This window comes from Toxotes jaculatrix, chromosome 8 (assembly GCF_017976425.1).
Source record: "Toxotes jaculatrix isolate fToxJac2 chromosome 8, fToxJac2.pri, whole genome shotgun sequence".
Taxonomy (NCBI): Eukaryota; Metazoa; Chordata; class Actinopteri; family Toxotidae; genus Toxotes; species Toxotes jaculatrix.
Window position 1 is genome coordinate 8288777 of NC_054401.1, and position 21623 is coordinate 8310399.

The 21623-nt window shown below is 42.6% G+C and overlaps 1 protein-coding gene across 2 annotated transcripts in view; it reads left to right on the forward strand.

Moving 5' to 3' along the window:
- The first annotated feature begins 419 nt into the window (after window positions 1-419).
- The window catches only part of bcam (basal cell adhesion molecule (Lutheran blood group)), a 48518-nt gene continuing 27314 nt past the window's right edge, over window positions 420-21623 (forward strand). For both annotated transcript variants that reach the window (XM_041044647.1, XM_041044648.1), the window contains exon 1: window positions 420-697. In XM_041044647.1, the coding sequence (XP_040900581.1) occupies window positions 637-697 (61 nt within the window). In that variant the 5' untranslated portion in view covers window positions 420-636. The remainder of the gene's footprint in view (window positions 698-21623) is intronic.

A 21623-nucleotide genomic window follows, 5' to 3' on the forward strand; every position in this document is an offset into this window, starting at 1 on the left:
TGTCATGTTGACTCTAAACATGTCCAAAAATAATTTTAATAGTCTGAGCTAACAGGAATAAAATATACTTAGATACTATAGTAACTTACTAGTATATTAACTTAAGCTTACACATTTTTGTACTTTTAGTCTCGCTGTGAAATTTGTATATTATTCTGGTAAACCTTAAGTTATTTTGTCTAAGACGTATCCTTTTTGAAGCTTCAATAAGCCGCAGAGCTGCATGATAAAAATCACTTTTAAGTTTCTTTGAAGAAATCCCGTTGGCCCCAGTAGACTCACTACGCGATTAGTCAAGCACGTCTTTTCACTGCAAGTGAGGTAGAGAGAGAGAGAGAGAGAAGGAGGAGGGGAGGGGGTTGTATTGAGAGGAGGAGGGGTGGAGGGGGTCACCTTTTGTGCAAATATATCAACCAGGAGGACTACCACCCGCATCAGATTTCTGTATATGTGTGTGTGCGCGAGAGAGAGTGAGGCACTCCTTTTGCAGAGAGAGGGAGAGAGAAAGAGAGGTCCAGAAAGCGTTGGAGCACTGAAAGAAGAAAGAAGACTTACTGCTGCCACATTTCCTCACTCCACAACCAAACACAAAGTGAACACTTTTCTCTGAAAAAAAAAAAAGTTAGAAAACCGGACATGGACGGGATAACATTAGGACGCACGTCGCTCTTGTGCACCTTGCTCTGGGCATTTCTAGGTAAGTCTCTTTGATACTTGCCGCCACATTTGTAAAATTACTCCTCTTTCTGCTAACTTTGTCACGCGTTTGACACGCTGCTGGTCAGTTTTTTTTCGGGCTGCAGGTTTATACTTTCCTTCTTCGCGGACCACGGGTACAGGACTAATCTGTCCGCCCACTTCGCAGTCAGAGGCTGCTCATTAAGTTCAATCAAACATTTTGTAGTTCATTATGTTTGCTGTCTTATTGCTGGCTGATGCTGAGCAACCTGTTAACGGCAGCACAGATGCACCAGAATACGCCGATAGTATTTATCCTAAAAGCGGCGTGTATCAAACCCGTCAATGTATTTCAACAGTAGCCTAAGTGATTAAAAAAACATTACTTTGCAGTAGCCATCAGTTTCCAGCATACGAATTATATACATTGCGGGGATGTTGAAAGGGTTAATGTTGGCGCTTTGTGGGCTAGTTGTGCGGTAAGTCTCAGCTCCGCACTTGAGTGCACCTTAGCGCACAGGCCTGCGGCACACTGCTACTTTCCTCTGGGCACCGCTGCCAAAACAATACAGTGTGATTCCAAACAGTGGCTCCTCGATACAGCTAGAATAAAACTATTGAACTGCCAAAGTAAAATGCTGACTGGAAAACACAATGCCCATGTGCTGATAACGTGTCGTATTAATCAACAAAACGAGTGTCCAAAATGTTTTGATCAGACTAGTTTTTTTTTTTTTTTTTTTTTTTTTTTTTTTTTACCTGAACAGTGAGAAATTGTAAGCTTTTATTTTGAAGCCCATGCTGTCGGTCTCATTCAGTCTCGTTCATGCTGCTATGTCTGGCTGCTGTGGTGCAGTTTCCAGCGCTTTGATGTCTGATCTGCGGGATTTGCATCTCCTATTTGGCAGTGCGCCTCACCCTCAGCACCCCTAGTGCTGCCAGACTAAGCCAATTTAATGCAACTTGACTTTAGCCTTAATATAAGATAAGATTCACCTTTATTAGACCCACAATGGGGAAATTGCATAAATGATCTATGAAAAAAAATGTTTGGTTACTGACCTAAACCAAGTGTATATTATTTTAAGGAGTTGTATTTTACAGGTTTATTACTGACTTTAGAGGTTACCAGTCCCATTTAATGATAAAATGTGCCACTAGGGGCATTATCTAGTACTGTACTGTATTTTTTATACAGTTGTTTGTTCTAGTGTCACTGAAATATTTCATACTTTAATATCCTTATGAGATGTAGCCTATAATAGGTTACTTGTTAACATTTGTGCTTTTTACCAGAAATATATTTGTTTCTGTCAAATTAAAATTTGCCAGAACTCATTGTCAAATTCTGTTAGAGTTCATCAGAGTTATTTTTGATTATTGAGCGGTGCAGACGGCCTTTGGTGGTTTGAAGCAGGATGTTGCGCAGGGCGGGGCTGGGGGGCTGGCTGACTCCCCTCTCTCTTCTTTTCTCTGACTGTCATGTACTCACTGCATTATAGTATGTTTCTCATCCCTTATTGAAAAGTAATTTTGTTTTTCACTGAATAAACACTCGGCTTCCACCTCTGAGTTTACCTGGTTTAGCTTTTCTTCCTCTGTTGTTCCACTTTCTTCTCCTTACACCACTTCATTCCGCAGATTTTACAATCACCCCCCTCCCTCCTCTCTGGTCTCAGAGACAGTTGTTGTGCTTTGCTGTCTGTCTGCCTTCATGGAGCCATTTAACAGGTGCCTACTAAAATGTGCCCTGTAATTGATGGAGGCAGTGTTGATCACACATCTCTCTGTACAGCTGTGGTGCATTGATTTAAAGGCTTGGTTCCAGGTGCTGAGCTCACGCCATTCCCCCTATGCTGCTCTGAAGTCTGCTAAAAGTCAGAAGGAAAGAAAGTTTTGGTACATCATTGGCTTCCTCAAAAAAAGTTTGCCAAATCTCTAATTTTCTGAGCTCACTCTCTCTTTCTCTCTCTCTCTCTAGCATAGTTTTGTCTAATAATAGCAGCTCTTGTTGGGTCTCAGTGGGATTCTGTCACACAGACCCACATTTTCACAATAACTGGTCACACACTTGCAACTTCCAACTATGTCAGTGTCGAGCATAGAGGCACACTAAATAAAACCATGGAACACATGACACCCAGATGTGTGTCCTCTCCTGTAAGTGTGTCAACATATTTGTGAGCATGTATCCCTGTATTTATGTACGTAGTTGTGACATATGGATATGTTATGCATGGCAACCCAAGATGCCCCAAGGTGCTCAGCATGCCTATGCTGACCCTATGACCTGCTCACCCAGACATGTTGGTAAATGGCTCCCTTTCTACGCTCTTGAGAGGCCACTGCCTTTTCCATCAACAGTGGAAAAATATTGAATTATAACTTTATTTTAGATGTCCAAAAATTGTGATGATGCTGTCTATCTGAACTCAGAAACACCATTTCTAAGGTAAAGGTGAAGGAACTTAAGGTATTTTATAAGAATATATCCAAACTTTGTGTTTTGTAAGGATTTTTACAAAAGCAGTAACTTCAAAATAACTTTAGAATTTCTTTATTTGCTCTCTTAACTTTGATTTTTGTATGTTTTGGGGATGGACAGAACAAAGTGACATTAAGGTAAAGAGACAAAACGAGAGTCAAACGGTTAGATGAGTTTCAGCTTAGCTGTAGCAACTCTTAAGTATTCAGATACTGGTGGAAAGAATCATTGTGACAAGCATCAGCTGAGTTCAAGGTGTTAAGCACTAACACACAGAGTCAGCTTCTTTGTCTATGGCTGCCTGAATTCGCACAGTCATTTCCTCACTTTTAATTTCTGTCCCCCCCCTGCCAGCACAGCATCAAAAGTGCACCCCCTGCAGACATGTGTAATTATTATGGTATTAGGCCAGAAAAAGAGCTGTTTAGCCATGAGGAGATAAAAGCCAGGGGACTTTTCTTACAACTGTCCTGGGGCACTTAGTTTTTTTGTGCAAGCATACACACGTGTGTATTCTGGAATGCATGAATGCAAAAACACTTATACGCATTCACAGATTACTTATTGGTCAGTGAATACATTCACTGACCAATAAGTGTGCACTCACACAATTAGTAGAGTGTGTGTGGGCTTCAAAATTCAGCTTCAAAATTCTGGTGTTATGCAACACTGGGAACCTTAGCTCATATAGCAATGAGTGACAGATTGATAGTGGCTGCTTTGTTAGAGCAAGTCCATGTTTGCCCCCCTTGTCATTTAGGCCTCTGGGGGAGTGAGTCTTGGAATGGTTGGGCTGCAATTATTACAGTGATTCATTCCCCTCTGTGTGTTTGTGAATATGTGTGTGTGGCAGTGACAGAGTAGGAGTAGAGCACTGAGATGGAATTAGTGGCATTCCTCTGGACACGCTGGAGCTTGCACTATAAGGTGTGTGTTTGTTTGTCATCACCTCAGATTCTATGGCTTAGGGCTTCCTTTCTTGCCTTAAAACAAACTCTCACTACAAGTTATTGTCAGTAATCCACATACAAACAAGCTGCCACAATGCAGCTCCATTCTCACAGTCTAGAGGCAGTGTTACAGGTGTAAAGCTAGAATCTGTTCACAGCCAGGGTGCATTCTTGTGGTTTGACTGGATTCCACTCCGCAGAACAACCAAGGGGCACCAGTTAAATATTAATCAGTTAAAATAAAAGGCACAGGTCGACTTGTGTGAGGAAGTCCATTTAGTAAACACTGAGCTCAGAGAAAGGGATTTTAGTTTTTTGGCTTTTCACAAACAGACTTGTGTTTATTATTTGCAGGGAAACACATTAAACTGAATTACAGCAGTTTGATAGGGCACTGATGTATCCTGGTGAGCTGGCACCAGTCAGCACCAGTGGGCAGCTGAGCGTCAGCAGATGGTAGGCTGCATGCACGTGGTTAATCCTGGTTTGAAGTCAGTTAGCAAAAATGATGTGGCTCACAGCGGATATAGAAAAAAGTTTATCCCACCCTGCTTTTTAATCATCATATCCCCTCAAGAGCTTCAAAAGAGCTATAGCCAAAGGTGTCATTATACACATGCATAGACACCTCCACATAAACAAAAGGCATATTTTGTCAGATTATCTTTGTCTACATTCCCCTCTCTTTCCTTCTTATCTTTGTCTGTCTCTTTTACCCTACATTCCTTCTTTTTGTCCTTTACAATGACACTGTTGTTGGGTTATTTGATTCCCAGTCTTGCTTGTGTGTGTATTTGCTTGCTGTGATTTACCATGTTGTCTTTGCCCATGTTGACCACTGTGCTTTTGTGTGTTGTTCACAGTTAATGACCCTGCATAGCATCAGGAAGATTTCCTGCTGTGTTTTAGAGGGAGAGGACTCTGTTTGCTTTTACGCCCATCCCTAGAGCCGTTCCTCAACAGATTTATGGCCACTATTAAGGATTTTAAAATAAGAATGACCATCCTCCTCCGCTTGGCATGTTCACTATTTTTTACTTTAAAAGCCACAAATTTAAAAGTATAGTGTCTGACTCTATTGCTGTCTGTATTCAAAACTTGATTTTAAATGGTTTAATAGATCTGAATAAGTTTGATATGCCTTATCGTGAATGTTAAGACAAGGATGAGAAAGTTGAAAAAGAAGCCAGTAAGAAGATGGAAGGAAGGAAGCAAGCAAGCAAGCAGAGAGGAAGGGATGGACAGAAAGAGATCAAGAGATGGGATGAGAGATGATTAACGCTGACTATTATGTTGCCACCATGCAGTCTTGTTCTTGCCTCAAGGGAGGAAGATGATGGTGATGGGTAATTTAAAATGCAGCCTTGAAACGTGGCCCCATGTCTGTGTATGTGTGTCCTTGTCTCTGAATCTGTGTATGTAATGATGGTAGTGGTTGCAGGACGAGGCGGGTGGGGGTTGCGTTACAATTCAGGGTTGGTGCAAAATTGAAAATTCACAAAGCTCTTTCGGGAGACGAGGATAAGTGCTGCCAATCCATTTATCAGTAGAGTGCTGTAGCAAGATGTGGATAAGAGCCTCTGTTTCTCAGTGTCTGTTGTAGAATGTACAAAGCAGCAGGATTGGCTTGAGCGTTTTTAGCCACGCGCAGTACAAATCTGTGTCATAAAACAGCAAGGAAATGTGATGGCCTCCGTATTTTGTGTCTGCCATAAAAATGGCTTTTACAATACTCCTCTTGTGTCCAGTCCAGCTGTTTTGATCAATCAAATAACATGAAAGTGGGAACAAAACGAACAAAAGCGATAAAGGCAGAGATAGCAGCAGTGCGGATCAGACAGGCGGAGTACATCAGGATTGAGGAATACCAATTAGGAATGGGGAATGTCATGGAAAAGCCTGGATCTGCGGCCAAGGAGATCATTTTCCTGGCAGAATTGAAGAAATCCTAACCCCTGCGCCCCTCCAACCCTAAACCCTCCATCTGACTGTTGGCTGGCAGAGCGTCCTCTGGGAGCCCCACAAGCTGTTGCTTTTCAGACATCAACAGTTGCCTCAGCAGCAGTTGTTGAATGCACCCCTCCAAAAAAGCCCTGTCCCCCGCCTTCCCTCTTGCACGCACACACACTCACACACACGCACACACACTTGGGTTCCATTACCACCTTGTGTCTTTCTACACCACTAGTTTGGCCTGGTGTGGGGGGAGGAGAGAGTAAAACTATATGTTTGCAGTGAATGCACCCTTAAATTAACTTGTTTGCCCCTTAGTTTTTTGTTTGTTTGACATTTTAGGAAATGCTCCTTAAAAATTACAGAAGCGCAATTTTAAGTCTGTGGACAAATATTTCAATGCACCTCTGACTCAGTACTTCTTTCTTCCCAGGGAGTGGTTTCAGAAATATGACGGTGATGCCCCAAAGGATTCTTTTCCTCCCTTATCTATATTGCAGAATGATAACCAGGAGATGAGGGTGACTTAAAGTTCACTAGGCTACAGAATGTTTTGTTGACATAGAGCTTGTGTACACATGTATGTGTGTATGTGTGCAAATTTACTCAAACCACTGTCTCAAACGTAGGCCAAAACCACAATGAAATCTCCCTTTTCCATCTGTTAGACAACATTCCTGTGCACCCCTCCGCCCTGACTTTAATCTAGTTAATGGTTAAGCAGCAGTGGTTAACCTCTCCGGTGAGGCTGGTCACTGTTTGACAATGAGATCGTATTGCTTTAACTGGGCCATGGGGACCTGGGAGACCGGAGTGGGAACATTAATCCTCCATGGTGGGAAGGAAGAGGAGGAGCAGAATGTGGAGGAGGGGAAGAGGGGTTGGTGTGTGAGTTTCAGAGGTGGTGTTTGTATTATAACTCAAGCATTTGGTTCTGTGTGTTGGATGTTTGCTATGACTTCATGTCTGTATGTGTGAGAAAAGGGGGCTCCCCACGTTACCTGAGAGCAAGGCCAGAGAGTCATCACTGAACAGATCCAGTGTCAGTTTTCAGGGCTTCCGAGTCAGGCAACTTGCCTAAGGACATAACTTGCCTTTATTTTATTGAGGTTTCACTTACCAGAGCTCCTCTGAAACAACAGCCACAGCACTAAAGTTTCATTTTGCACCTCTCTGCCTGTGTGAACTTGACTTTGAAAGAGAAGAGTAGAGGGGTAAAGTTACCATGCTCTGACTGTTAATGCTCTCCTCAAGTCATATCCTCTTCTTAACTTTAGAGTGAGTCTCTTTTTCCCTGTTAGTTACATTTCTCCCTGGAATTCACTTGTCAGTCTCTTTAGCACACCCTACTTTATGCCCAGCTCTGTAAATCATCACTTTTATCACCGTGTTTCTCTTATCTCTACATCTCTTCCACTCCTCTGTCTCTCTCCTCCTCTTAACTTGTCTCACCCTCCATCCGTCATTAATCTCTCATCCCTGCCAGGGGCCAATAGAAAATACACGTATCATCCTGACCATGTGTTGTCTAATTATCACAATAGCCTGAAAAGAAGGAGCCAAAAGATGCAGGGTGTCTCAAATCCCTGGTGATTCTTAGCAGAAGGAGAAGGTAATCTTTTTTTGACTGACAGTTCAGCTAATGACAATAATCAAGCCAGAAGGGGTTTGACTTCACTTCCCACTCATGTAACAGTATTTGTGAAGTTGCATCAGTTTGAGTCAGCAGCGGTGGAAAGTCCTCCATTAAGTGAAGTGCATTTTTCAGCCAAATCTCTTGTGTTGCTCATCAGTTTGTGTCCATATTCCAGTAATACAAGGAGAGTCAAGTTTCATAGCATCATTTTGATTTGGTCTACCAGGAAAAAAGAACAAGCTCACTCCCGGTTCATATGAATATTTAATCCAAAATCAATGGCATTCAATTGGGTTATGACTCCATCAGGCTAAATGATTCCCAATTACATGTCTGTGCAATCTACAGAACAACAAGGACAACAAATGTGATGGATAGTTATTGTGGATAATGTTAGACTTACAGAGTACCTAACTGATTTAGCCTCTTGTTATTAAGGGCTAAAGTAATTATAACCCCAGTGTTTTGCCTCGAGAGCATCTTGTACTCTGCCCCAGTGGGCATGTTGCAACAGGAAGACTAAATTTAGTTAACAATTATTTGTTCTGAATGATTATCCATCTGAAGTCAGCTGAACATACTGTACATTTACACTGCAGTACTTGATGAGTACGATGGATATTTGGCCTTTCCTGGCAGCTGTATGAAGTGTTGAGAGAAGCTGAGAGTTCTCAGACAGGCAGGCAGCTTGGAGGACCCCCTTTGATCCCATTCCCCACTCACATCTCTGTCTCTCTCTCTCTCTCTCTCTCTCACACACACACACACACTTCAAGATTTGTCTCCGTGGAGAATGATGAAAGATGCTCCAACTCCCTATGTCAATTAGCAATTCTAGAGTGTGTGCTGCACATTGTGTGCGTGTGTGTCCGTGCATTGAAAGCAGTGTGTATGGGTGGGGTTGGTTAATGGCAGGGGCAGAGAGGACACATGTTCAATAATAAGGTTTGACAAAGGGGGACAGGCAGAGGGAGGAATGGGGGAGGATGATGGAGCATTCAGTATATCACTGCTTTTCATTATTTCACTCTTCTACTTAGGTCTGGAAATCAATATCATTATATTAATAAGAATATTTCCCCACAATGAAATGGATTACAGTATGGCCAGTCACATATAAAATAATGAATTTTATGTTTGCATGTATAAAACAAATTGCATGTATAAACAAAACATACAATGACTCATTTTCATTGCATTTTCCTTGAAATAATTAGTTTAGACTGGGACTGCAACTAATTATGATTTTAATCATTTAATCTGCCAATTATTTTCTTCTTTAGTCAGTTATTTGTTTGGTCTATAAAATGTAAAAAAGAAATACTGAAAAATATTCATTGCAGATTCATGAAACCCAAGCTGACATTTTCAAATGCCTTCTTTTTTCTTACCAACAGTCCGTTGGGTTTGTTGCTTGAAAACTTACTTAAACAATCGAATTAATTTCTAAAAAATCGTTGCTGATTAGGTTTTTATCTACTGAATGATTGACTAATCAACTAATTATTGTAGCTGTAATTCAGATTATATTGCAAATGATATTATCAGTCCTTACAATATGACAGTTGGAAAATTAGTGAGCTCTAACAGTGAATTATACCTCTCTGGTATAACAACATAGCTCAGCTATATGATTATGTTGCCTGTGCATCCAGGCTTATTGACTATGTGTGAAAGAGTTAACCAGTAGCACACAGTACTTGACTGATATACTCTGTCTGTGTAAGTATGATTTTTTTTTTTTTTTTCATAGGCTGACCTCAAGTGTCAGAGGCAGCGTAAGAGTGTATACCACTCAACTGTGTTCATCTCAAATCATAAGGTGCCTCAGCTCTTACATGCCATAGCCCTGGGACTTCTCACTGCAGCCTTTTTTAATGTATTTTTCAGTGATGTGTCTTTCTTCTCTGCACCTGAACAAGGTTACATTGTTAAGACATTCCTGTAGGCTGTTGGAATGCAGGTATTAATACTGGGCTGATTACACACACACACACACACACACACACACACACACACACACACACACACACACACACACACACAACAGGGAGGGAGACTGGGAGAGGGAAGGAAAGGAAGGAGAAAGGAATGGAGAGGAGGTGTAGAGTGAAGGGAGTGAAGGGAGTTGAGGCACAGTGTAAGGGAACTGTGTGTGTTATTGTGCACACATGGATGAATATATTTACATGTATGCAGGTGTTTAAGAATGTGTTTGTATGTGCATTTACAAACTCGCGAGAGGGGGTGACTGGGTATTTAAATGTGTGTCTAGAGTGTGTGTCTGGAATGCATACCCCATTAACTGAACTAACACTGCAGTGTGTGTGTGCTTGTGACAAAGGGGAGAGTTAGCACTGTGTATGACAGGACTTTGCTCTGTGTGTGGGCACCCGTCACTTGGCGCAGTCAGGGCTGTTAGGAGCATGTGAACATTACTGCAACCCCAACGTGAACTGGAATCCGGACTTAACAGAGGTTATAAATAGGCGTGTGTGTGCTTGTGTGTCCAGTCCCACATCGATGGCAGTACCAGCTGGTGATGGGACAGTGTCGGACTTGTAGGAGAGCCCACCAGTACACTTGAGGGCCTCACATGGCTACCATCTCTCTTTCTGAATTAGAGGATCTGTATGTCAACATGATGTCTCCAAGTTAATATTTTTGACCAAAAATGGGGAAATCAAGTTTTCATTTCCTGTATTTCGATGTAACAATACTTTCACTGTCTCCTCTATTGCTCTAACTGGTCTCATTGATTCTTTCCTCTTCTCCGTCTTAAATTGGTGGGGGTTTTTTCCCCCCATTTGCATTGTGTCATATTGAGTCGCCATGGTTGTGGCTCCTAGCTTGCCAGCTGGTGGTATATGATCCAGGCTGTCAGAGTTAGAGCCTGCTTGGCAATGAAGTTAGCAAGGTACAGCTAGCCAAAAAATCTACCATCCACCGCCTACACCCTTTTTCTGTAGCCCCTCACCCACACACACACACCCCACCTCGCCCCATCTGTTTGAGGGTGTGTGTGTGTGTGTCTGTGTATGTGTGTCTGTTTGGCACTGGTTTAGGGCCAGTTGGTGTAACGGTTCAGGAGATCATCAAAGCCAGGCCCACCATCGGCATGACAGTGCTTTCAAAGTCAAAGCACAGTATGCAACAGTAACACCAAGCTAATGCTAACTTTCAACTCTCATGCACTGAGAGATGTGAAATGCTAGGAGCGGTTTGAGGAGACTCGGACCTTATGGTTACACAGATACCAGCCAAACAATGGCATACTTGTCTTCCTGTGGCTACCCACCTGTTCTCTCCTCCCTTGCTTCAGCTGTATCCAAGTATCAGAACAGGACCTCCTGTCCTTCATCGAACACTTTCTCCTTCCCCTGCCAACACTGTGCTTCTTTCTTTCTCTTTCTCTGCCATCTCCCATGGGCAGGAATAGCATATTTAACAGGACAAAGGAAATGGCGACTGGGACTGAGAAAGAGGAGAGACAGCTGGACTGCCATGGACTAGAGATCATGTTGCATGTGTTGACTTACAACACCGTCTGCACCTCTTTCTCTCTGTGTCCTCATTTGTTTCTTTCACTGTCTCCTCACCCTTCCCTGTCTTTTGACATTTTCACCTCCTTTCAGTTCCTCTTGTGCCTTGGTGTCTCTTCTCACTACTGCTATTGCTACCACTGCTCTCTCCAAATTCTGTTTTATGCTTATACAATTTCATATATAACATCCCTCTGCCTGTTCCCGATTCGACTATGTGGTCAGAGCTCCTGCAGTGGATTATCAGTCAGTTGACTCACAGAGGGCAGCCAAAGCCTGCAGTGCAAACATGAGACAATATCCCAATGACTGGCTGGTTGGCTTTGGATGGTGGAAAAAAGCCTCCATATCAGCTTGAGCCAGGCTCGGTCCACAGGTCTGCCCATAGACCACATTAGCCAGTAACACTGACACACCACACTTCTGTTTGTTTGCAGCAACTGGATTTTGGTGTAGTACAATCCAAAATTATCAAATAAATACAGAAGCTGTTATCGGTTGTTTTCACATAAGTTTATTATGTACGTAGGTGGCAAGAGGAGTTTGTACTGCTGAATCATGTTAAGTAATACCAATAAATTTGTGTTATTTAGACCTAATGTTCAGATTTTTTTCTTCTTGTTTGGCTGGTGAGGGCATATTGAGCCATCACTGAGTCTAGCACATCTTGTTCTTGCTCAACTTTTGAGTTCTCACTTCCTGCATCTCTACTCAACAGAAAAATTACTGCAATTTTGGCAAATTGTTGTCACACAAGGCAGTTCCCTGCTGTAGCTCTATGCTTTGTGTAGATAAGATGGTCGTATTTTTATTTTATAGCTCACATATGTGACAACTTATTACCTAAACCAGGGAGGTTATATTTTTGCCCTTGTCTGTTTGTTGGTTTGTTTCTATATCTGTCAGCAGGATTACACAAAAATCAAGATCTTTATTTGCCATTTATACACAAACACTCATTCTGGGCACATAGGAATTCTTGTGCGTTACTGAAAGTACTGAACCGGAAAGTGAAAGTACTGAACCGGGCATGAGCCAGGGAAGAACCCAGTAAATTTAGGTGCAGTTCCAGTTAAAGGGGAGGATCCAGAGCATTTTTCGCCTTGGCGGAGGTATGTGCTCTACTGAGTGCCATTCTAGTTTGCAAAATGTTATGGATGAAGCAACCAGTTGGTGTGATTTATTATAACAGAGGGTGGTGAGCATCTGGGTGCTAGTATGCTAAATGTATATAATGCCTTTTTAATCTGGGGAGCACATTGTACCCAGTCTACAGGGACTTTTGAGCCCATCTGCCTTCACTTGTGTACGTCTGAAAGCTAAGCTAGAGTGTTACCTTCAGGTTTTCCCTCTATGTGTCTCCTTCCTCACCTGGCACCTCAGCCTGCGGTTCACAGCTCATTATGGAGACACAGCATTGGCTTCTCTGCCCCACAGCTACCTTTCTGCTTAGAAATGTAGAGTTGAAGTCATGGAAAATTCTGGAGCATTGCTGATGATAGACAGCTTCCACATCTCCTGCCCGTCAACTTCACTAACTTCTCTTCCACATTCCTCAGCTCACACTTCTCTGGTACTTCTCACCTCTTCCAGGATTTGACACCAACCCCCTGCCCCAGCCCCCACCTTCCCCTTGTCCTTTCTCCTCTTCCCTCACTCTACCTCTTCCTGCCACATACCTGCATGGACAAGCTTTTGCCTGCTCCTGCAAACCCCTCTCAAACACCCCTTCTACATTCCCCACCATAAATGTCAGAATTCGCCTAAGGGCCCTCAATCCAACCACGGTATATGAGCAATTCTATCTTAGGCATTATAAAAGCACACTTTTCTTAAATGACATTTTGTGACATACAGAGTTAGAGGACATTCTCTGAGAATATTGTATCAGTCAGTATCAGTCTCATATTGTAACAACAAAAAATGTCTGGAAATGTAAATTGAATATCTTACTCATGCTCTAAGTCATCTGTGCCTTTGTTTAAAAAAAAAATCTCTTTTATGAACAGGCCTGTGATTTTGGACATAGTGTAATGAATAATAAATGAATGATGCTGATGGGAGGTCCAGCTACGCAGCACTGCTGCCTTTGAGTTCATCTAATTGAAACAAGTTCAATAGTGTCATGTCTGCTTTTATCTTCATCTTGCTTCTGTCCCCCACCCCCCCCCCCCCCCTTCTCTCTCTCTACCTCTATCCCCCACCCTTCTAATGAAAAGCACAGGCTGACAGCTATGAAAATATTCATATGATCACAGATGTCCAGTAATAAATGGGATGCATTTCATTTCCTCTTAATTCTTCCCCATTTCATTTTCTATTTCCATCAAGCTGCTTTTGTTAAATTGTAGTGAAATGTTTTTAATGCTTTTCCCTTCTTACGTCACTTTCAAAAATAGCTAAAAATGTGGAGAATACTTGTTGGTAGTTTTATCTTTTCCATTTTTATCTTGCTCTCTACCCTCTGTCTGACCCTACCCATCTTTCCTCACCTCTGAGGCATGCCCCACCTCCCCCTTGTTTACTCACCCATCCATGCTCTCTCCCCCCACTCTCCCTCCTTCTACCTTTATATGTTTTAACGTCCTTACATTATTACCAGATGCTTGGAGAAGGAGGAGGAGGATGAGATGGTGCCAGGGTAGCAGAGGTGCTGATAGTTTAGCTTCAACACCCTTACAAACTTCCAGAAGCCTCCTCCTCATGCATATATGCACATGGATATGCACACACACACACACGCAGCCATCCTGTTTGGCTTCCCTTATGATGTTTTATGTCTTACATTATCCTAAACAACCAGCACTTCCAACGCCTACCTAGACCATCTGCTTCTGTAAACACCTACAACAGGAATCATCTGCTTGGACCCAATCCAGGGTTTCCGTACAGGCTAAAGCTTAGTGAACAATGCTCAACTGTATTTTAATTGTTAGACTAACCTTAATTTTACGTTACGGTGCTGGTGTTTACACCTGCCTACATTCTGTGTTTATATAGCATGTAAATTTACACAAGCACAATGAGAAAAATTCTAGCATAGTACACTGCACAGGATGCTTAGGGCAAAAATCAAACATTCACGCTTGCCTGATGTTACAGGTTCTCTATTTTACGAAGGAACTGGTTCTCTAGGACACGCATTATTAATTAAAAGAGGGGAACAAATCACTCTCCATACTGTCTGCCTCTGTGGTATGCAGCGGGCATGATTAAAGTGATACAGGGACACCCTGACACACTCCTTTCTTCTGCTTCATTTTTCCTTTGATCTTGGTATGCTAGCGATTAGCGTTGCATCTTCATGCCAGTTTTGCCACACTGGTTTTGTGTGTGCTTTTTTCCTCCCTCTCTTCCTGTCAGTGTCACTCAGCCTTGTAATCTCTGCTTGTCAGGTTCCATCTTCATGTCATCCTTTGAGTTACTGTGACCTCATACAGCTATTGTTTTCCTTGATATGGTATTTTGACTGGGCATGTGATTTGAGTGTTTGCATAAGAATGGAGGCGCAGATGCAGATGCAGTTCTCATCAAAGAGTTTGTGCATGAAAGTGTGAGATAAATGAAGGAGGAAAACCTGTCAACATTATTTACAGCTGCAACTAATCTGTGGGTTACTTTTTGATAATGTTTTTATAATATGTGAAAAAATAGTGAAACAGCTGATCACAAGTATTTAGAGCCAAAGGTGACATTGTCAGATTGCTTGTTTGGTCCAACTCACAGTTCAAAGCCCAAATGTATTCAACTGACAATGGAGAAAACCAGAAAATCCTCACAATGGAAAAGCGGGAAATGTATTTTGCTGATGAATTACGTATGCCGGTAATCAGTTATCAAAATTGCTGTCAATGAGTTCTTTTTTAATTGTCTAAAAAATCCTCATCCTTTCAGTACTAAAATTATTAGCTACTCTAGTCAGCTTTAACCTTTTCTGACCTGGCCCTTCTTATAGAGATGAGTCCCATGTTCTTAATGTCACACTCTTGCCTTGTTAACTAGGCATGACCTTGGTTTTCAGCAGCCAGTGAGAGCAGGAGGCGTCAGTAGCCTATAATGGAGGGGGTGACAGTATTGATGAAATGTCAGTGGGAAACACACACTCTATAGAAGTGTAAATTTGCTTTATTTAAATTAGGATGAATGATTGCCTTTCTATTTCTGAGTGTGTGTGGGTGCAATAGGATGTATAACCCACAGGGTCACAGGCCCATCTGGTGTGAGATCTCAGGCCAGCAACATTAACCTTCAGTGTATGATCTATGAGAAAAAGAGCTGATGGCATTTCTTCCTGAAAACTATGGCATGGGTACTGTGTGAGGTAGTTGTAGCATTGGATGGGTCAGTTGGCTTTTGAATCCATAGAGAATGTGGCTGAGAAATTTTTCGACCATGTTACTCTGTCTAAGCCCCCCACCCAACTTGTCTTTGTCTCTTTTTCCTTCCACCGTTTTTGTCTGTTTGTTTTTGACTTCGCTGTCACTCCTATCAAACCCTCCGAACCTCACCTGAACCCCCTCTCCCTTTACACACCATCCTTAGCCCCACCGTGTCTCTATCTTCCATCTCCCTGAGTTGCAGGTCTGTGCAGGTTGAGACTCGTGTTGTTTTGTCTCTCTCAAGTTTCACACATTCCAGATACTATCACCAGACTCCAGTTAGCTGATAGTCATCTAGACAGGTCGGTCAATCACTTAGCAGACAATGACGGATGTTGGCCTCTGTGTCAAGCCCGATGCCCACAGATGAAAGGCCTGCGCCAGGCGTGGCTTTAACAGTATAATATGTGTGTCACTTTGGACAGTCATGCAGTTATCTTATCAGACAGCTTTGTTCTCCTGTCAGTTACATTTTCTGTTTTGCTTTGCAAACTCACAAGACAAGTGTCCCTGGAATCAGTCAAAATTGAGATTAAATGTTGAATATTTAAATCTTAGCTTCATTTCCCTAATTATTTCATCTGTTGCCTCCCATTTCTTTTCTAATCACATCATCATCCAAGCTATGAATAATAATTTAATGAAGCATTAATGAATGTGAAAAATGTACCGGGTAGCAGATTGGAATTTTATGAGGACTGGAATAAGGCACCTTGTGAAAGTCTCTAGTGAGCCTTGATGTGTAAATGAGTAAGACATTTTTGGTTTCTTAGTCAGAAAAATGTCCAATTTAGGAGAAGTGGCATCATAAAAAAAAAAAAAATCAGAGCTTGGAATTGAAATTATTCATGGTTGACATCTCCTCCTGTTTCATTCTGTCATTTTCATTTTCAAGCTCTCTCTTAACAACCTTCATTTTATCAGGTAACTGCTGAACAGTGCTCTCATTGTTTATTTCTGTGTCTTTGCGTGCTTGTGTGTATCTGTCCACCTCTAATCCAGCCTTGGGCAACTTCTGTCCCCTGCAGGCTCAATGTCAGCAGCCTGACTTTGATGTCAAGCCACAATTTATTCGTCTGTCTCTGTGGACTCCCCTGCTGTCCACATAATGTCAGGCAATCAATAATAATGTGACCTACCTATCTACCCCGCCTGCCCACTGCTTTAGTTATTCACCCCCTGGCCTGCACTGTTCCAATCTCTGACCTGCCCCAGCCCCTGAAGAAAAACCCCTCTTGTGCCCCGTCCTTCCTACTTTCACCAATAATGCCTGTCTAGCTATGACAATAACCTCTATGTCTGTTACCGTGGTAACATACCCCCACCACCAAAAAAAATAGAAAAGACAAACCACTGCTCCTCTTGTTTAAAAAATAGACTGTTCCCTATGGAAACAGATCAAGAGAGGGGAGGGCTGAAGATGGATAGAGGGATGCATAAAGAAAGAGAAAATTAAAAGAGAGGATGGATCAGCTGTTTGTTCATGAATATGTTTAATGCGCCCTCCCTTCTCCGCTCTCCCTTTAAACCCCCACTGTATTTTTGTAGAGGTAATAGAGAATGGGAGAAGACAGGTGTGCCATTATGGTGCAGATTAGCGAGGAATGCTGGAAGGTTAACACAGTCGGGAGTTGGCCAACTGGAATGTGTATTTGTGCTTGCGAGCTCATATTCCCCTGAGTTTACGTTAAAATATGTGTGCATAATACGTGATCTGCATGCCAGTTATGATATGTGTGCTTGTTCTGTCCATATGCTGAATGATATTTAAAATATTCACCCTGGGTGTGTAAATGTGTGAGTGTGCATACCACAGCTTTTTCCATCTCCTTGCCCTACCCATGTATGGGTGAGTGTTAGCCCCTCACTATCTCCTTGTCTCCAGCTTATCTGCTGGCCTGTCTTGAAGTGTTGGGCCAGAAAATAGAAACTACTTTGTGGGAATGCATTCTCTGTTTCTTTCCCCTGCGTAAAATATGCACCTCTCATGCAACAAAATACCACAAGACACAAAAGATAATGCAGTGTGACATGGGCAATGATGTAGGATGCTTTTAACTCTTTACTAAAAGGGCATTTTATCTTTTTAATAACAAGCTATCCGCATGAGAACACTGTTGGCATCGGTTTGAGACAGAAAGATATTTTAGAAAACTGTCTGCATACAAATGAGTGTGCAGCTACTGTATCTATAGCTATAAATACACTGCAGTTAGCAATGAGTGCACACTGGCATCTATTTTTTTCTGTGAATTCTCCTCTCTGCTAGCATCTTACAGTATGGTTGTTAGTGGGTCTCTCCAGTACCCAGCCTCTCAGCCAGTCTTACACCAGCCAGGCAGCCAGCCATGTGGTCCCTCTCCACTCTAATTAAACTCACTGTGGTTCCAAACTCCAACCAGAAAGACACAATCTCAGTGCCAGATTCTGGCAATGAGACTGCTGCCAAGGTCTGTATGTTTGTGTGTGTGTGTCACAGAGGGAAAAATTGAGAGGGAGAGAGGGCTCATAACCATATTTACCTCTCATTTTACTCTGTCAAGACGTAGCACAGAGAAGTCTGCCAAGGCACAAGATGAGCAGCGGGTGAAAACAAATAGAAATGTGGAAGAGGAGACAAAGAAGGATCTACAGTAGACAGCATATTCAAATGGTTGCCTGATTAAGGGAAAGGGGGAGTTTAGTGGATTTAGACAATCAAGGAAACGAAGGCGAGGAATGCAGGAGAATAGTAATTAACTCTGAATTATTCTATCTTTGTGGGATCAGGGGGATTAATATGGGCTTTGGTTTGGATTCTGCACCTTTCACTCAGTTGCAGCATGGGAGTCTAGTTCCTGTATGTAATCATGTGTTTGTGTATGTGTGCATGTATATGTGTGTATGTCAGCGTGTGCCTCGCTGTTCTCCAGAAGGCCCCATGTGTCTGTGCCAGTGGGCTTGTGACCATATCTGCCAGCCAGCGATTGTGTGTGTATTGATGTGTGACTTTGTACCCCCCACTTACTGAAGTTCATCCAAGCATTATAAGTTAATCCGCCATAATAGGCAAAAAGAAGAGGGGGAGAGTGGTAGGTAGGGGAGAAGGAACGGTTGCTGGGAGGTAGAGCATCAAAAGGTAGTGAGTGTGTATTTCTGTGTGTGTGTGTGTGTGTGTATTTCATTTTGCTGTGTGTGAGGTATGCCAGGCAGGAGACTGCAGATTTAGGGCTAGACAGACCGTTCTAAATCTCCGGCTTAGACACTGTTTTGGGACAGCAAGTGTTGATAGCCCAGTCAGGCACACAGCTCATGGCATTCAGATGAAATCATGGCTTTGGCTGTCTCACTATCGCAACTACAAATCTACCCAAAAACAATAAGAAAACATTAATGTAAGAGCAAGACAGGGTGCAAACATGTTTTTTCATGAATGAATCACGTTGGAGTGTGAAGAGGTGAGAAAGATAAGTTGGAATCTGGTGGTTTAGCTGAAATATGGAGGTCAGTGGTGGCAATTAGGCCTGGTTATGGAAAAGACCAGAAGACATGTGATGAGGCTTTTGCTGGGGTTAGTTTGCCAGGCTATAAGTCATATATTACCAGCACACAATGAAAAAGAAAAAGAGTTCACCTTTTAGCTGGGATTTCCCGTATCTCGCAACCTCCCACTGAGTGTTGTCACTGTCAACACTGTATAAGTCGGTTTGTCCATGACGGGAGGGGTTAAGGGGAGGGAGAGAAGGGAGGGAACAGGGCTGAAGGGCAGGTGCAGGGGTAATTTTGTGATGGCTGAGAAGTGGAGGAAGGCTTTACCCAGCATGTCTGGAGGCAGTGACCCGTATGGTATACACCCTGTCCCTCTATCTCTTGATTACTCCCTGTCCTGTATCTCTTAAGTATGCCATTTTTTTCACTGTGGCCCTTTTTCAAGATTTGCCAGCTCCTGTTAGCATGCACTTGAATATTTTCAGGAACGCACACACAAAGAGTCACGCTCCTTTTCCCAGCTTTCATTTCCACACTTTCTGCCCTTTCCTTTCTCCTTTGCTCTATCTGTATCTCTGCCAGTGTGTTTACCCTTTCCTCTCTATCCCTCTATCTGTCCCTCACACACAGGCTTTACCAGCCTGCTGAGCATGATGGCCTGGTTTTAAAAAAAATGGAGCAATGGATGGATAAGAAAACAGCGAGGGGATAATGGATGTAGAGAAAGGAAAGAAAAGAGGAATGAATCAACGTGTACTCCAGTGGCCTGTTATCTCATTACAGCGGTACCGGCTTGTCACGCCCGGCTGACTGGCCCCCTAAGGAGTGCCCTCGCCCCCTTATAAGACCCCTTTATTCAGCGAGCGCTCTCGTATTTCAGCTTGGGCACAAAGAAGGGCAATTCTCTCTGGTTTCTGAGCTGTCCACACCAGATTTGTGTATCCTAACTCAGCCAAGGCACACATTCAAACATATAACAAGGGCATGGGCACATACACAGAAGCCTTGTTAGTCGCTAGTTATGAAATGATGCTTTCGGATAATGGAGGCTAATAGGGAGAGTGGCTATCCATTTGTTCCACCATTTTCTCCCTATTCCAGCCCTTTTGTATAGTCCCATGTGGGTATTAGAAGAGGGCTTCAAGAGGGAACTGCTGTCAGCTGAAGTAGTGGAAATGATGTTCCTCTCTCTGGCTTTTCTCCCTCCTCTGCCAAAATGAAGTCTCATTAGAAGTGAAGGGGGGGGGCTGTTTCTAAATGAGATGGGCAGAGTGCTACTCAGCACTCCTACAGAGAGAGAACAAGAGAAAGCAGGAAAAAGACAGTGAAAGAGGAGCATCAGAGAGATAATGCATACAGAGTGCTTCTGCTAAAGTCAAGCAAGAACATTGTCACTATTTTAATTAATGCATCAGATAAAGACAAATGTGGGAAAAGTCAGACTTAGTCCACACTAAGCTAAACTAAGCGTTCTGTGGTCTGGTGACCACGATGACCACACATTATTTTAGTTTTATTACAGCAATTCACATTTTCAGATCCATTCACTCTGGAGGGCATTTCTAAAAAAACAGCATGTTGCTGTGGATGGAATACAAAATTGGAGAGAAAAAGATGTGTTTTCAACTTAAGAAGGTTTAGGATGGATGTGGCCTAAAGCTAGAAATCAAATAGTAATATTATCTTTACTGGGAACAAGATGTGGAAGCAAGCTAGAGTAGCATCACAGTGTTATTTACCCATAGGTCCTCTGTTCCTTCTCATTGTTTACTTCACCTTGTGCACTGTGTGTCTAACCCATCCACCCAGGAACAGTCCCTTTTTCAGGCCAACAAAACACCTGGGTGCTACAAATCAGCACGACATGACTGCTGGAGGAAAAAGGTGGCAGAGGGAAGCACAGTGTTTGAAGAATTGAGCTGTTGAGATATGAAGGCCAGGCAGGTGTGTTTGTGCGTGTGTTTCACTGTTTGTGAATGTAACACTAATCATACTGTAAATAGGCTACTGTAAATAGAACTGGAGACATTCATCCCTATACTCATCAGTATTAAAATACACATGGGTTGGCAGGACAGCATGTGAAAGCCTACAGCTTTACTGTGTGCATGTGTGTGTGTGTGTGTGTGTGTGTGTGTGTGTGTGTCTACTAGGGTCCACAGCAGAAATCGGAAACCCACCGAGAGACATGTTGGCCTGCTTTTAACTTTTCCTCACCTTACAACTTATCTCAAATCTTTTTCCTCCTCTGGAACTAAAGTGTCTGGGTTTCTGTTATTAATCTTAATTAAACGCACCTTAAGTTAGTGTATTGTTAAAGACACGCACACATATACAAACACTGCAGTGGACAAGCTCCAGTGGGCTTTTTTATTACAGTTAATGGTCGTAAGAGCTACCTTACACAGAGTATTTAACTGCACAGTATGCTAGGAAATGACTTGCAGAATGAATTGATTCAAGGATAGAGGGAGAGGGGAAGTGAGAGCGATGGCAGACACGGCAGCACTTTGTCCTAACCCTTTTAGTAAG